Source organism: Panthera leo, chromosome E2 (assembly GCF_018350215.1).
Source record: "Panthera leo isolate Ple1 chromosome E2, P.leo_Ple1_pat1.1, whole genome shotgun sequence".
In the NCBI taxonomy this organism is placed as follows: Eukaryota; Metazoa; Chordata; class Mammalia; order Carnivora; family Felidae; genus Panthera; species Panthera leo.
Genome location: NC_056693.1, coordinates 61,035,309 through 61,051,935, shown reverse-complemented (window position 1 = coordinate 61,051,935; position 16,627 = coordinate 61,035,309). Strand labels below are relative to the sequence as shown.

The following is a 16,627-nucleotide window of genomic DNA, read 5'->3' as shown; positions in this document are numbered from 1 at the left end:
ATCCGCCCCCTGTGAAGAGGGTGCATCAGTTACCTGCTGCCACGTAACAGATGATACCCAAACTTGGTGGTTTACAACAACAACAAGCATGGATGGATTCAGACCATTTCTGTGGTTCCGGAACACAGGAGAGGATGGGCTGGGGGGTTCTGGCTCAGAGCCTGCCCTGTGGATGCAGTGGGGGTCTCAGCCAGGCTAGAGGAGCCCACGGCACACGGCCAGCCAGTCTTGCGTGCTGTTGGCTGGGGCCTTGGTGCCACGGGGGCCGCTTGGGCTTCTTTGCAGCTTGGCAACTGGGTCCCAAGCACCGGTGTCTCAACTAAGCAAGGCAGCAGGATGTGGCATTTTCATGACCAAGCCTTAGAGGGTTACATGGGACCCCAAGCCTTCCCAGGTGCCAGGAGAAGGGACGCTCACCCCACCTCTCAGTGGGAGGGGCTGCCAAGGAATTAGAGCCGTCACACTCCCGTGTGACAGATGACAAGGTAACTTGTCCAGGCGTCCAGTTCGACTCGGGCCCAGTGCCCAAGCAGCTAACCACTCTGTCTGCAAATCCCAAGTCCTTCCTCTGACGAGGGGGCGGTTCCACAAAGTGTCCTGGAGGCAATTTCTGAAGGAAGCCTAGCCCGGGCTGGCTCCTGCCGTGGGGTCCCCGGCCCGTGCACACTTTCTGGTTCTGATGGCTGAGGAAACCCAGGCCTGTGCTGTTATGAGCCAAGAGCAAGGCGCTGACAGGATTTCAGTCCACGTTCCCTCCCTGGAAGCCTGTCTGGAGTCCAGAGCCAGATCTCACATCCCTTGATGGAAGACGTGTGGAAAGACATAAATCCTGGAATTGCCTGGAGCTGGTGGGTCCTTAACCGTGACCCTGAGCAACTCACTTGACTGTCCTGGACCCTGCTTTTCTCGTCTGTGCGATGGGCGTATTTGCCATCTCTCTGGGCCGGAATCTTGGGGTGGAAACTCGATGGAAACCCAGCTCCAGCTGCCTCGGTAGAGAGGGAGCTCACAGGGCCACTTCTCTGGCCCACCCATTTGTGTCGGCTTTGTCCCCAGGTAGGTCCAGCCCACGAGGCGGCAGAGTGGTCACCAGCCGTTCCCGGCTCCCATGCCACCAGCTCAGCCACTCAAGGAAAACCAAAGGTCAGCAAAAGTCCCAGGACCGAGTCCCATTAGCCGGCTCAGGCCTAGGAGGAGGTTGGGCTCTAACTGGTAAAAATCACTGCATCCTGACGGCTGATCTGGTGACCCCGTCCTGACCCTACATCCTCACCCTACCTCTTCCGACAGGTGCCCAGCTGAGTCTGCCCGCTGGCCATGCCCCACGCCCACAGCCTCCTGCCTCCCTCCAGTCCAGTAGGGGATCCTCCATAGGCCTCCCCCCCCCCCCGCCCGCCCCCAGCTGCTCCCTGCTTCCTGTTGGCCGGAGAAGAAAGGGCAGAGGGGAAGGGTGGAGGGTAGAGGCGAGGGCCTCACGCCTCCGCTCCCTCCCCACCTCACCTGTTCTGGAAGTGGCTGCATGTCTGCTAAGGCATCAGCTGCAAGATGATACCCTTCCTCCACTGCCCTGCCCTCTGGCCCAGAGCCACTGCCCGCCCCTGCTGCCTTGGGGCTGTGCGCAGACCCCCTCCACTTCTCCTTAGCTGGCTCTCTGTGCATTTTGTGCCCCCTGGGGTCGGAACTGACCGACTTCCCTTGGCCTCACGCCTGAACCGTCTGAGGCTTTCTGCCACTAAAACAGTCCAGTCATAACAGGACTCGGTGGCTGGGTCAGGACACAGCTGACACACCCTCCTGTCTTGGGGCCCACAGCCTCCCCCACCCTATGGCCCTGCTGTCTCCCAGTGTAGATGGAGGGGGCTGTTTCTCTGGTGTCCTCTCCATCCCCAAAGAGACCAACATCGTCCCTTCCGGAATTCAGCAGTAGCTAAGTTACCATGGCAAAGCCTATTATCTCTCCCTAACAGGAGATGAATCAGAAGCTAAAAATAGGTCTCCAGAGTGAGTGGGTGGATGGATGGATGGATGGACAGATGGACGGACAGGTGGACGGATGGATTGGTAGATAAATGAGGGCGAGAAGGGTGGATGTGGGGAGGGACAGATGGATGGATGGACAGGTGGATGGATGGATGGATGGAGGGAGGGATGGAGGGATGGATGGACAGACAGACGGATGGATTGGTGGATAAATGGAGGGCGAGAAGGGTGGATGTGTGGGGGGACAGGTAGATGGATGGATGGAGGGATGGAGAATGGGTGAGTGGGTAGGAGAGAATAGATTCAGGGTCAGGACAGTTTTGTTTTGTTTTTTTTCCCAGACAAGATATTCCAGGGGAAATCTCAATCAGAAGCCCACCCCCAGAGGGCCCGGAGGTTTGACAGGTGGTGCTCCTTCTCTGACAGAGTGTGTAGCATGGAGCGCATAGTAGGTCCTTGTGAAGTTGAGTTGCAAGTTCAAGGCACCTGGGTTCCTGCCTGGCGGCCCCTCTCCACCTGGGCCTGGCTGTTTCCAGGCAGTGGATCAGGGGGAGGGGCAGCACTGCCTCCCGGCATTTCCGAGAGGCTCCTCCCTTCAGTCCGGGAAGGACCCCGAGAACCTGAGTCTAGAGACCCCCTGTCCCAGGGTGGGGGCTGGGAGGGGGCAGTAAAGGCACAAAGCACTTCGAGGACAAGATGACACTTTATTATGCCTAAGCCCCCACCTGCGGACCCCAAGGCCTGGGTGCTGAGCTGGGGGAAGCAACAGGGGAGGAAGGCAGGAAGAAAGAGGAATCTGACCGGTCAGGAGCTCTGGGGGCACCCCGGTCTCCCCCACAGCTGGGATGCAGGCTGCGGGCCCCTCCTTGTGAGAACCAGATGCGAAGCAGGAACCCCTCCACCCACCCCGATCCATAAGCTTCCCTTCGCGTTGGGCTGAGCTGCTGGGGCCTCCTCCTGCTCTCTCAGGGAACCCTCCCCACCCCCTGACCCTACACCTGCCTGGCTGGGGCAGGGCCAGGCATGGGGGGCTACCACCCGCACCCCACACCTTCGGCTCCTGTTTCAGGGTTCCCCGGGCCTGGATTTGTTCATCCTTCAGCCTTGGGGGCCCCCAGAGGCTGGTCTGGGCAGCAGGGTCACAGGAGGGTAAGAGGTGGGCCTGGGGGCGGGGTACAGGAGGGCTCTGGAACGTGTTGGGGGGAGGGCCTAAGGCACCCCAAGGGTGCTTGAGACAGAGACTGGCCGCACTCCTGGCTGCCTCGCCCTCTCGGGGCCAGCGTCGTAGGTGTGGGTGCCGAGGCCTCTGGGAGGCAGCTCCCTGTAGCTGAAGTATTCCACCACCTGCCTGGGCACCTCAGCCAGCACGCACTTGGCCAGAGCCGCCGGGGACGCCTTCAGAGCGGGGACAACGTGGTTACGTCACAGCTGGGGGCCCTCCAGACCCTCTTGCCCCCGAGCTGCTCAAACCCCAGCGTCACCCTCTAGCGGTGATGGAATCTGTCCCAGTGGCCGACCAGTAAGTCGCCTGGTGGCCAGGCGAGCCTTTGTGACACCCGGAGTGTGAGGTTGCCCTGCGCACAGCGCTGGCATGGGGTGACCTCGGACGGGCTCCAGGCACCGTCCTGAGTGGGGCCCCTGCGCCCCCAGGGCCCTGCCACCCCTCCAGGCACACAGTCAGAGGCAGGAAGGAGGTGGGTTGTACCCATCCCCCGTCCCGTAAAGCCCCGTGAGTGTGTCCACTGGCCATGAACTTCCTTTGTGTGTCTGTCTCACAAAGGGTCTGGAAGTGCTAGAAACTGTGTGGTGCCCTCCCAGGAGCCCACCGTGCCGCCCTCTCTCGTATGTGTAGGCTTGATGTTTTCAAAATAGGAAGGTTTCTAGCTGCTCAAAAGTGGCCGAAATCCTGCTCATGACAGGAGCGGGGGAGCGGCCTGGGAGCCTGGCAGCTCCCCGGAAGGCAGGCCTGTGACCCCCACCCCTGGAAGGCAGGCCTGTGACCCCCACCCCCGGAAGGCAGGCCTGTGGCACCCCCCTCCCCGGCAGGCAAGCCTATGACACCCCCACCAGCACTCACGCTCTTGAGCTCCCGGAAGGGAACAAACTGCACGATGTCACGGAGCGCCGGCTCGCCCCTCGGGGAGCGCAGGATGCCCTCGTCCCCGTCCAGGGTCTGCATGTCCGTGAAGTCAGCGTTGCCCACCCCCACGATGATGATGGACATGGGCAGGTAGGAGGCGCGCACGATGGCCTCCCGGGTATCTGCCATGTCGGTCACCACTCCGTCAGTCAGGACCAGCAGGATGTAGTATTGCTGGGGACACAGGGACAGAGTGGGCACGGGCACCCCACCCCTTCCTCAGGCCCTTGGGGGTTGCCTGGGGGCCCTCTGGGCCAGGTGTCCCCCACCCCCCGCCCCGGGCAACCCCACGTCCCCCAGCCACCCGGAAGCCACTGCAGGCATCCCTCGCTGCTGGTTTTCAGGCTTTTCGGAGATTGTTGTTTGCTAAAGGGCGATAATCACAGTCACAATACAACTTGAGCTCATGCCCCCCTCTGTGCCCGATGCTTCTCATCTCCCAGCCCCCCCTCCCCCGGCCTCAGCCTCTTACAGATGGAGGGGCTGAGCTGGTGGAGGCTGGGTCCGAACCCAAGCCTGAGGCCGGAGAAGGAGCGACCTGACGGGGCCTCCTACACCCTGTAGGTGGCCCGGGGCCCAAGGAACAATTGAGAAAGGACAACTCTGGTACAGCTGGGCCTGGTGCCCTGGGCGCATCTGCACAGACGGACCGGGTCTTGTTTCAAATAAAAGTCCATTTCCATTGTTAAAAAAACAAAACAAAAACAAAACAGAACTACTAAAAATCCGGACAAGAGAAAACATAAAGGAGAAGAAAGAACCACCTGGCCCAGTGGGCGCTGGCCCTACACCACCACTTGAGGGAAGGACCAAGGGCAATCCGACGGGGGCCCCTGCCACCCAATCCCTGCTCCCCCTCTGAGCCCCAGGCCCGTGGGACGAGTGGCCTTGTACTCGGCAGTCTCCCGGCAGGACCCAGCCCAGCCCTCAGCCCCACATAGGCGGCCCCTCCTCGGGAAAGCCCCCAAGCCCTCCTCCTGCCCCCCAGCCTCGGTCCAGGGCCCCCTAAGACCTCACAGCCCCGAGCTTTGCCAGCTACTCAAACGCTGACCTCCGTCACCCGCCGCCAGAACGGCAGATTTGCTCTGAGGCCCCCGAGCTCGGGGCCTCCCAGGGCTGGGCAGTGGGTGGCTGTGGCCCGGCCCCAGGAGGCTGTATCTGCCTTGGAAAGAAGGGACCCTGCTTTCCCTCAGGACGGAAAGAGAGGAGAAGATCGGGTGGTCCCAGGTCACACCTAGCGCCTACGCACAGTATCGGCGCTGCTCTGAGAGGGGGTCTAACAGCCCACAAAACCCCGTGAAGCATCTCGGTTAAGATGCAGGCTCTGACCGAGGGGAGAAGCAGACGTGAGTGCCTCCTGGGGACATTCCCGTCACCTCGGGGGAAGTCTGAGCCCTGTTCATGGGAATCAGACGACAAGAATGTGGTGAATGCCACCAAGGGACACGGTCAGCAGAGTCCAGACCAGGAGACCCTACGGGACACACAAGCCGGCTGCGCAGTACGGGAAGCTGGTGATGGGCAGAGTGGGGAGGGGAGGGGTCCGCCAATCACACAAGGGGCCGTTTTAACCCTGCTCTGCCTGTGAAAACCACCAGGACATGAATTATCCAGCTGGACATGCATATACCACCTAGGTATTCCATCCTAGGGGACCAACCTTGTCTTTCAGGGGAGACAATGCATTGCAGCTATGTTTTATCTCTCTTCTGGGCATTTATACTGATATTTGCAGATGAAGCTATGTATCTAGGACTTGCTTCAAACTAATATGGGAAGATGCCTGCTATCCTTGATTCTGGCCTGGATCCTGTGCCAGAAACGTAGTGCTAGGGAATTATAATCGGGGAAGTTAATGAAATTGGAACATATTCCATAGATTAGATAAAAGTGCAGTAGCTAAGTTACATTTCCTGAAATTGATATTTGTGCTATGATTATGTAAGAGAATACAGGGATAGTAGAAAATACACACCAAAACACTAAGAGGTAACCGGGCAAGAGGCTGCAGACTGTATCTTCTGGGGGCTCTGTGCCTGGGAGAGAAAGTGTAAACTGTGGGGCTTCCCCAACACAGGATGAGAGACAGTCTAGCCGGAGTCTGGACAAGGGCAAGTCATGTGGTCAGGGTAAGGCTGAGGAACAACGCAGGTCAGGAGACCGGCACACCAGGCAGATCCGGGGACCACAGGCAAATGTGGACACATGGGGAAAGGCGTGACATGGGAAGGGGGTCTGTTTCAATGCCTTGGGCTTGGAAGCTGAGCTGCGGTTGTGCACAGAATGTCCCTGCTGCTGGGGGCGGAGGCACCAGGAGGCCAGCAGCCAACTCTCAAATGGTTTGGAAAGAAAACAATAGTAGCATACACACATGGAGAGAGAGAGGGAAGGGGGAACCAGGTGGGAGGAAGGCGAGAGGGAAATGGAGGAAGGAAGAGGGGGGAGGGAAGGAGGGGGAGGGAAGGGAAGGGGGAGAGACAAGGAGGGGGAGGGAGGGAAGACGGGGGAGAGAGAAGGAGGGGGAGGGAGGGAGGGAGGGGGAGGGAAGAAGGGGAGGGAGGGAAGGGGGAGAGAATGAGGGGGAGGGAGGGAAGGGGGAGAGAAGGAGGGGGAGGGAGGGAAGAGGGGGGAGAGAAGGAGGGGAGGGAGGGAAGAGGGGGGAGAGAAGGAGGGGGAGGGAGGGAAGTAGGGGGAGGGAAGGAAGGGGAGGGAGGAAAGAGGGGGAGAGAAGGAGGGGGAGGGAGGGAAGTAGGGGGAGGGAAGGAAGGGGAGGGAGGGAAGAGGGGGAGAGAAGGAGGGGGAGGGAGGGAAGAAGGGAGAGAGAAGGAGGGGGAAGGAGGGAAGGGGGAGAGAGAAGGAGGGGAGGGAAGGAAGAGAGGGGAGAGAAGGAGGGGGAGGGAGGGAAGTAGGGGGAGGGAAGGAAGGGGAGGGAGGGAAGAGGGGGAGAGAAGGAGGGGGAGGGAGGGAAGTAGGGGGAGGGAAGGAAGGGGAGGGAGGGAAGAGGGGGAGAGAAGGAGGGGGAGGGAGGGAAGAAGGGAGAGAGAAGGAGGGGGAAGGAGGGAAGGGGGAGAGAGAAGGAGGGGAGGGAGGGAAGAGGGGGGAGAGAAGGAGGGGGAGGGAGGGAAGGAGGGAGAGGGAAGGAAGGGGAGGGAGGGAAGAGGGGGAGAGAAGGAGGGGGAGAGAGGGAAGAAGGGAGAGAGAAGGAGGGGGAAGGAGGGAAGGGGGAGAGAGAAGGAGGGGAGGAAGGGAAGGGGGAGAGAGAGGAGGGGGAAGGAGGGAAGGAGGAGAGAGAAGGAGGGGGAGGGAGGGAAGAGGGGGGAGAGGAGGGGGAGGGAGGGAAGAGGAGAGAGAGAAGGAGGGGGAGGGAGGGAAGGAGGGGGAGGGAAGGAAGGGGGGAGAGGAGGAGGGAAGGAGGAGGGGGAGAGAAGAAGGGGAGGGAGGGAAGGAGGAGAGAGAAGGAGGGGGAGGGAGGGAAGAGGGGGGAGAGGAGGGGGAGGGAGGGAAGAGGAGAGAGAGAAGGAGGGGGAGGGAGGGAAGGGGGGAGAGAAGGAGGGGAGGGAGGGAAGAGGGGGGAGAGAAGGAAGGGGAGGGAGGGAAGGAGGGGGAGGAGGGAAGACCATACCCTGGCCCCAGGCCCCCCACGGCACACACCCCTTCTAAAACACCCAGCCCCCAGCGCACCACCTGCCCCAGGTACCTACGGAGGCCTCCCCACTGCTCTCCTCGGCCGCTGCCATGCGGGCCACCTTGGAGATGACAGGGGCCACGTTGGTGGGGCCATAGAGCTGGACCCTGGGCAGGCAGTTCCGATAGGCCTCCACCACGCCCTGGATCCCTACAGGGGAAGGAGGGTGAGTCCGGCCCGGTCCACGCCGCACCCCCCCCCCCCCAGGCCTGCCTCGTGCCCTTTACCTTCACACTCATCGTCCTCAGGGTTGAAGTTGATGGCAAAGTCATGGGACACCTGGGTGGGCACAGAGGGACTGTCAGCTGGGTGACCCCTCAGGACCCCCACACCCCCGCCTACGGGGGGCGGTAGGTTTGCAGCCCCCGGGACCAGCATGTGGAAAGAGCCTCGCGGAGGGAGTACCCCGGGTCAGAGGGCAGACAGGAGGCCCCAGGCTTTGAGTTGCATTAACCAAGAAGTCCCTCCCACCACGTTTTCGGGCTTAAGCCAGGTGAACTGCTATTTGCGGCTGAAGATTCCAGACTCATTCCCCTTCTCCTGACAGAGACACGGAGTTTGTGTTCAGTTCTCCAGAGGTCACTAGTGCTGGGTGACCAAGGTCAGCCTCTCTGGCCGCAAGTGCAGGGTCTCCGCAATCTGCCCACTGTCACTTAGGAGCCGGTTCCCAGCAATGAGAGGCAGAGGCAGCAGGTGACCCAGGACAGCCTGTGCTGGGGAGAAGCAGCAGGGCCCTGGGGGCCCCCCGGCAGAGGCAAGGGGGTGGGGACCCGGTCCCCAGGCTCCCCTACCTCATACTTGGGAGGGATCCGTGCTCCAAACCCCAGAGCAGAAAATCTCTTGTCACTGGAAAAGAAGCAGCGGTCTCACACGGGGCCCCTGACTTCCCTGAGGGCGGGGCGGGGGTGCTTTGGGGAGACATTCACCAGAATCAGGACAGCCAGGCTCTGATCCACCCCTGGGTGACCAGGCCCAGGCTGACACTTTCCCGAGGGGCTGGCTCTGCTCCGAGCCGCGTGGGGGAAACTGAGGCACTGAGCAGTGAAGACACCCAGGCAGGGGTGGAGCCATCTCCTCAGTCTCTGTCTTTGCTCTGGGAGCAGCAGGTACCTCCTGGGGAGGCAACCAGACCCTGGGAAGCGTTGGCCTCCTGACTTGGGACCTCCGCTGTCTGCCACCCACCCCGACAGCTTTCTGTTTGTCCATGGCCTCAGTTTACTGGTCTGTAAAGTGGGACACAGATCCCCTGTGTGTGTGTGTGTGTGTGTGTGTGTGTGTGTGTGTGTGTGTGCACGAAGGGTGAAAGCCACGTGACTGAGGCCCAGCCCCATGTCAACACATGCCGGTTTTGACCCGAGCTTCACCTCAGAGATCAGCCACGTAGGACATCGGGTCTGGCCCGTGGAGCGAGCCCCACCCACCGTGGCCCACGCACTGCCAGCCTCAGGCAGGTTCCTCTGGTCAGTGTAGAGTCATGATGACCCTCTGGGCCCAAGTCTGCGCTGGAGTCCAGGGAGGCAGGGAGGCGAGGGGCAAGTGGGGGGTAGAGGCCGCACCCGTCATCGTCCTGGGCACAGGGTGATGGGGGGGCAGGGTGGTACTTTGTCATAGTCCTGGGGACAGGGTGAGTGGGGGGTGATCCACACCTGTCATCGTCCTGGGGACAGGGCAGTGGGGGGCAGGGCCTCACCTGTCATAGTCCTGGGGACAGGGCTAGTGGAGGGTCAGGGACCACACCTGCCATAGTCCTGGGGACAGGGACAGTGGGGGCAGGGCCACACCTGTCACCGTCCTAGGTCCAGGGCAGTGGGGCCAGGGCCACACCTTTTATCATCCTGGGGACAAGGCCAGTGGGGGGGACAGGGACCACACCTGTCATCGTCCTGGGAACAGGGCAGTAAGGGCAGGGCTTCACCTGTCATCATCCTGGGGACAGGGCTAGTGGAAGGGCAGGGACCGCACCTGTCATAATCCTGGGGACAGGAAGTGGGTGTGGGGCCACACCTGTCATCACCCTGGGGACAGGGCAGTAGGGGCAGGGCTGCACCTGTCATAGTCCTGGCAGATCTCTCCCACGGCCACCAGGGCCTGCAGATACTCGTTGGGCTGGAAAGGGTTGATATAGTGCAGAGAGCAGCTGTTCCGCGGGTCACCGTTGGAGGCTGTGAAATCGATGGCCACCTGCAGAGACCCGGGCTCATGAGCCGGGGGCCCCTCTCCCACCTGGGCGGGACTAGGCACCCAGAGCCCCCATTTGACAGGCAGGGGGAAGGAGGCGTGGGGAGTGCTTGGTGAGGGGTGCAAACTAGAGCAGTTCCCGGGGCCCGTCTGAGGAGACGCCTGAGGTGACAGTCCCAGGGCCGGGCTCTGTGCTGGGGCAAAGGGCACCCTGGGGAGAGTGGGCACTGGCTCTGAGCAGCAAGCCCGGACCCTGCCAACCCCGTCTACGCAGATCCCCAGGTGGAAAGAAGCACCACGCGGGTGATACCGGCCCACGGCCCAGGGCGTGGTCACACTGAGCCCCGAGCACCTGCAGCCAAGTGCCCTGGGCGCGGGGCAGGCTGCTGGCAAGGGACCCGTGCCATGACCAGGCACATCTCTTCTCTGCTGCCTCTCCGCCTGGGCAGGGACTGCGAGTTCAAGCCCCGGGCTGGGGTCCCCACGCGGCCCCGCCGGGACGCTTCCCTCAGGCCAATCTGGCTGCCACTGGGTGGCAAGACCCGGACCCGTGCAGCCACGAGCGAGCGGTGAGGCGACACAGAGGCACGGACGCCGGGCCCTCCCGCCCCACTGACACCCACAGCTCCGGACCAGAGCCACCGCTGTTGGGTCTCGTGGCTTCTGGCGCTGTCCCCGGCCTCCACGGGTGCCACTGCATTCTTGCCACACACGTCTTGCTGTCACTGCTCTCGTGGAGGGTGACCCCGGGCAGCTCCTGAGACCCAACTGCCCACTTCACCTGCACGGGAAGGGCCCCGAGCCCGGGCAGGGGCCTCACTGTACCCACTTCTGCACATCCGCCCCGGGCCCCGGGCCAGGCTCCGAGTTACATCCAGGGTGGGCAGGGCGCCCGGGCTCTGCTGGTGTGGAGGGGCCCGTGCACTCACGGTGAAGTGAATCTGACAGCCGCCCATGATGTAGTCCAGGAAAGAGTGAACCCTGTAGGACTTCCAGGCAGGGAGGTCGGCAGGGCCCGCCCAGGACGCCCCACACCCTGAAACTGAGGCCGGAGCCCCGGGGACCTGCCCTTATCCCCAGCTCTCTGCCTGGGGCAGCCCCCCCCCCATTCCCCTCCTCTGTCTCCCCCTCCCGTCCATCCCTCCCACCTCCCTCCCGCACGTACTGGGGACCATCAGACCCCTGGCGTCCATCTGACAACGGGGAGATTTGCAGGGAGGGGTGCGCCTGTGCCCCGTTGCCTCTCTGTCGAGTTTAGGCGGGAGCCAGCCCCCTCCCCACTGTGGGTGAGTGGGGCGTCTGCGGGCAGGGGCCGCAGCTCACCTTCAGGTCTGCCAGGATGACGACCCCAGAGTTCTTGTAATTACGCTTCCTCTGCCTGTACTTGGCATTCACGCAGTCCCACTGGGCCTGGGGCACAGGGAGAGACGGAGACCCCCACCCCAGAGCGCCAGTGCCCAAACCCCGCTCCAAGGGGGCAGGGAGGCCTCAAAACCCCAGCCCCGGACAGCATTTTCCACCTGTAACACAGTGACTGTCGTCCCTACTCTGGCCACCCGGCAGGCGTGGTCCTCGATCTCGGGGGTTTGCTGACAATAGCAATTTCTGGGGCCGACTCAGCTCAGGCTGGTGCCCTACCTGCTTCTTGAGGCTCCTGCCAGAGAACCCTTAGCAGATGGGGCAGGGCCCCACTTTCACCCTGTTTCCACCCTGTTTGGGGGGGCGGACAGGGAGGGGCCCCAGCTCACCTGGTCCTCCCCAAAGGCTTTCTGCATTTCCTCAAAGGTGGTGGAGAATTCCCCGATGAAGTCGTGCTTTCCGCGGGAGTCGTGATCCCAGACGAGGCACTGGGGAGCCCAGGCCCCTCAGGCCACCGGCCCCTCCGGGCCCCCCACCTGGACGTCTCCATTCCCCTGCAGCCAGGCCAGCCCCCTGCCACCCCCCACCTGCCACCCCCCCTGCCACCCCCACCTTCAGAGGCCGCGTCTCCTCACAGCTGCAGAGGTTGTTCAGCGACACCTTGAAAGGCTCCCACACGGGGCTGAGGTTGTCCTTCACCACCTGTGGGCCGGTGGTGGGGGGGCCGGCTCAGGTTCCAGGCAGGACTGGGGGCCCAGGGCCCCTGTAGTTCTGAACCCGGTCCTTCAGGAACCATCTTCGTAACTTGTGCCACGTTCCTGGACCCTCTGGACCCCCAGCTTTTTCTTTAAATAGCCTCTTTTTTTTACTCAAATTAATTTATCTCACAAGCAAATGTTCTTGGGGCGCCTGGTGGCTTAGTTTGTTGAGCGCCTGACTCTTGGTTTTGGCTCAGGTCACGGTCTTGACACGGAGCCCTTGTCGGACTCGATGCTGACAGCTCAGAGCCTGCTTGGGATTCTCTCTCCCTCCCTCTGCCTCTCCCCTGCTTGCACGTGCACACGCGCTCTCTCTCTCAAAATAAATACGCTTAAAAAAAAAAAGGAAGTGCTCTCTCACTTGCTATAACTAAAATGCCATCTCACCTGTAGGCAGGGACAACAAAACACAATTGTGAATTCTAGTGGCAGACGGCCTGGCCTGCTGGCTCCCTGATGCAAGGAGCTGGGTGCCGGGGGTGAAGGCCCCCGCAGCCGTCGGGGTGCTGGGAGGACCCGGGGTGGGGGGGAGACAGGCTGGCTTCTGCCCCTCTCTTCTCATTCCCGTCCCCAAAGTTCTGCAGGGGATGTCAAGGTGCAGGGCAGGGAGCCCTCACCTCGGTCCGGTACACCAGCTGCTCACTCCCATCGTCATTGACCCGGTATAGCTCCAGGAAGGGGTCTGACTTGCTGAAGAGGTCCTGGAGGAGGGGCAGAGGCTGCGCTTGGTCCTGGAGGGGGGACAGAGGCTGCACCCCTGGAGCCTCTATCTCCTTAGCTAGGAAATGAGGGCATGACCCTTCCCAAGAGCCTCTCAGAATGATCCAACGCCTTGTCCTCCCCTCTAGAGCCTTCGCTGGCCCCCCAGCAGCTTTGTTGTAACTCCCGGGCCCGGGCCCAGCCTCCCTCCAGCCACGTGTGCACACCCCCAGCTGGCACCCCCACCGCCCCTGCTCCTCCCCCCCAGGGGACGACCTCTACCAGCTGAGACCCTGCTCTGGGCCCCCACCCTGTGTGAGCACCCGACAGAGCCAAGCTCATGGCCAGTTCTTCCACTGTCCGGATGGTGACGGCCCTGAGCACGTGTCCCCGTCACTAAACAGGGGCCACGAGTGCCCCTGCCTCAGGAGGCACGAGCACTTACAGATGTGGCAGGAAGGGGCTCAGGGCACAGGAACAATGGTGACAGGGGTGGCCGGCGTGCTCCTCACTCGGCAGCCCTGCGTCTGTGGCGTCTAGAGAGGAAGGCTCCGACGCAGGAGGGCAAAGCTGGGGGGGGGGGGGGGGGGCGGGTCTCGTGGCATCGGCAGTACGTGCCCTGGGCCCACGCGGGCAGCCTCCACTCACCTTGTCGTCCAGCTTCCTGGCCCGGAAGGAAAGCTCCACGTAGCCATTGTTCCCGGAGATGTCCTCAGCTGTCACCTGGGAGGAAAGCCAGGGCTCCGAGCTCCACAGGCCCCCAGGCGGCCCGGGGCCTCGCCAGCTGCCTTCGGGGCAGGCCTCTGAGAGCCACGAGGAGAAAGGGGTGGGGTCTGCGGGGTGGAGGGGCTGGGCGGGAAGGCGGGCGGCCTCACCGTGATGGTGGACTTGCCGGCATTCCTGCCGAACTTGAGCAGCAGGGCACGGGTCACCTTCTTCTGGGCCACAATCTGGAAGTCAGAACAGCCAGGGAGGGGTCAGCTCCGGTCCCCCCCCCCCCCGGGCACGCCGACCCGGCCCTCAGTCTCCCCGGGGCAGCCCAGCTCCTCCAAATCAACACCCCAGGGCCCCACGCCCTCCCTTGAGTCGCTCGGCCACCTGACATCCCTCTGTGTGGCCACCGCCCCTCACCCGGGACCTGGCCCTCCTGTCAGGAGGGGAGACAGGCTCTGTGAGGAGGCACCGCCTGGGGCCACAGCCCCACATGCTGGGTCAGGAACGCCCACCCAGCCCCAGCTCCCCAGCAGCTCAGGGAGGCTGTGTGGGGTGTCCCCGGTCCCTGCCCCAAGGGCAGCGGGGGGCTTCAAACAGCCCCCCGGCCAGCAGGGGGCCGAGGGTGTTCCTGGGCGCCACACTGGACTCCCGGCTGTGGAGGTGGCAAAGGGTCGGGAGCAAGAGTGCGACCTGGCTCTCCACCACCCTGTGCGGTCTCCCCGTGGGCTCCCCCCTGCCCTGCCCACCTGGGCCACCCCCTCCCCTTCACCTGGCCCTCATTTGGCTACAAGCCCCTAACTGGGGCCGAGAGTTGACACAGGGCAGCTGTATGCAGCCAGGGCACCTGCTCACCAGAGGGCAGCACTGAGGCAGTATGCGCCCTGGTCTGTAGAAGAGCTCAAGGATGACAGCCCGCACCCAGCCCCCCCCCGCCCCCGCCCCGCCCCCACCCCGCCCCACGGCTGCCAAAGTGCCCATGACTTCGTAGGGGACTCCACTCGTTGCTGGCCAACGCAGAAACATGCGCTATCGCCATGGTGACAACACCCCCGACGCTCATCAATGCTCACCTGGCCCCACCTGCGGCCAGCTCCTGGAGCGGGGGGCGACCGTGCAAAGTCAGCTAAGTCGGAACAGCACACGGCGTATTCCCAGCCACCCGCCCCTCGGCTCCTGCCTACCTAGCGGCTTCCGAGCACACGGGAACATTGCCTGCGTGCCGGAAGGTCAAAACGGGCTAAGGGTGGGAAAGCTCTCCGCAAGGTGTGAAGGGAGGGAGGCCGTGTGGCCCCAGGTTCTCCCACTTACGGGCTGCACTGCTACGGGCTCTCCGATCAGGAGAAGTGGGAAAGCTGCTGTGTGAACCAGTGTATGGTCAATAAGCCCTTTCTTCTTGGTCCCTTCAAATACCCACTGAGGTGCCTGATGCTTGGAGGTTCGGACAGGGGTCAGGGGCTTGCTCAAGGTCATGCAGCTGGGGTTCAGGGCCACTGTCCATACCCTTGACCACTGACTGCAGCTGCCCTGAGGGCCATGCCGGCCTCGATGGGCCTTTTCACTGTCTACAGTTTACAAGTCGATCTCGACACGTGTGTGCTCACACATGTTTCTCTGTGTCCGTGCATGCATCCATACATGCGTCCGTGCACTCGTGCCCGTGTGTACATGCAGTCCATGCATACGTGTCAAATCCCGCTCTGCTGCTGTGCAGTGATCCGTGCTGTCATCTATAAAATGGGATGACAGGGGGCCCACCCCAGATCAGCTCCGACGCAGACGGCCATGGGGATGAGTCATGCAGACATCACGTTGGGTGCAAGAAACCGGGCACAAATGAGAACACACTGTGTGATTCATGAAGAGGAAGTTCTAGAACAGGCAAAACTAGCAGGGGCGTGCTGGAGAGGAGGGGTCTGTAGGGTGATGTGAGCTGGTGATGGGCAGGAAGACAGGTGCCTAAACTCATCAACATCAACCCTTAAGGTCTCCGCGTTCTCCTGGATGGAAATCATGCCTCCGTAAAAAGGAAGCATCTCCCATCACAGGCTGAGAGCGAAGCGTGTGGCCCGCAGCCCGGTGCCCAGGCTGTCTCAGTGGTGGCTGGCAAGCACTCTTGCTATGCGGCTAACGGAACAGCTAGCGGACGGGACATCATCTGAGGACTACAAACTGTCCCTCTGGTGACAGCAGCCCCCAGCGGGCCGGCCGGCCGGCTGCAGGGCGGAGCGGGGACACGTTGACGTCACGGGGTGGAAGTGATCTCGTGCCACGGCAGCAAAGAAAGCAGCGCAGAACAGTAATAGTGTACGTAATTTGTGTTAAAATATATACGTATATACACACAGAGAAGAAATACCCCCTCACGTTCTCACGCGAGAGTGTGAACTCGTGGACAGGCGAGGGTGCGCGTCCCATGGCTTGCCTTTCACACTTCCTGAATTTTGTTTTTTTTCAACTTTTTTTTAAATTTATTTTTGGGACAGAGAGAGAGACAGAGCATGAACGGGGGAGGGGCAGAGAGAGAGGGAGACACAGAATCGGAAGCAGGCTCCAGGCTCCGAGCCATCAGCCCAGAGCCCGACGCGGGGCTCGAACTAACGGACCGCGAGATCGTGACCTGGCTGAAGTCGGACGCTTAACCGACTGTGCCACCCAGGCGCCCCTACACTTCCTGAATTTTGAATTATATGCCTGTGTTACCCAGCTCAAAACCACGCGTTTTTAAAGCTAATAAGGAATTTTTAAGGGAAGTCACCGTGGAGACGGGCAGAGCAGGATACTTGTCCCGGAGGGAGGGACCTCTGCGGAGCCTGGGGCTCCGCTGTCCCCCACCCTCCCCCACGCCCCGCCCCCAGCCCTCAGCATTAGCCCAGCTGCACTTTCCACGCGCCGGGATCTCTCTTGCCCTCCTCCCTCCCGAGGGGACGGAGCCCACCTGCCCCAAGGTGCACTCCATGCCCCCAAGGAAGTCATCGTCCTGATAGCCGAGGTCGCTGGGTCCCCGGGTGTCATAGACCTCAAAGCGCAGCTTCTGCACCTCTTCAAAGTAGTAGTCGAGCGTGAAGACCTTGGAGAACACAGGGTGCAGGCTGCTCTGGACAACTTCCGTTCTGT

General features: G+C 62.0%; 1 protein-coding gene across 2 annotated transcripts; it reads right to left on the bottom strand.

The window, feature by feature from the left end:
• Nucleotides 1–2,700: 2,700 nt before the first annotated feature.
• Nucleotides 2,701–16,614, bottom strand: CPNE7 (copine 7). Of its 2 annotated transcripts, none has more exons than XM_042918607.1 (14): nt 16,449–16,614; nt 13,675–13,749; nt 13,448–13,522; nt 12,718–12,801; nt 11,955–12,044; nt 11,732–11,830; nt 11,307–11,393; nt 10,913–10,972; nt 9,853–9,986; nt 8,597–8,651; nt 8,033–8,084; nt 7,822–7,955; nt 4,058–4,294; nt 2,701–3,375 (listed from the first exon to the last, which is right to left on the bottom strand). In XM_042918607.1, the coding sequence occupies exons 1-14, from the start codon at nt 16,467–16,469 to the stop codon at nt 3,190–3,192; spliced, it is 1,389 nt and encodes a 462-aa protein (XP_042774541.1). In that variant the 5' UTR covers nt 16,470–16,614; the 3' UTR covers nt 2,701–3,189. The 2 variants fall into 2 exon arrangements, with proteins under 2 accessions (XP_042774541.1, XP_042774540.1); XM_042918606.1 differs by having other exon boundaries at nt 9,853–9,967; nt 10,913–10,964; nt 16,449–16,503.
• Between the last annotated feature and the right edge of the window lie 13 nt (nt 16,615–16,627).

Excerpts from the sequence above, each read along its gene's own strand:
- CPNE7 (XM_042918607.1), bottom strand. The coding sequence starts at position 16,469 with ATGGAGTGCACCTTGGGGCAG. Across the intron at positions 11,394-11,731 it reads AAGCCTTTGGGGAGGACCAG|GCCCAGTGGGACTGCGTGAA; the intron begins GTGAGCTGGGGC and ends CCTGTGCCCCAG. Across the intron at positions 10,973-11,306 it reads TCATCCTGGCAGACCTGAAG|TCCTACAGGGTTCACTCTTT; the intron begins GTGAGCTGCGGC and ends CCTGCCTGGAAG.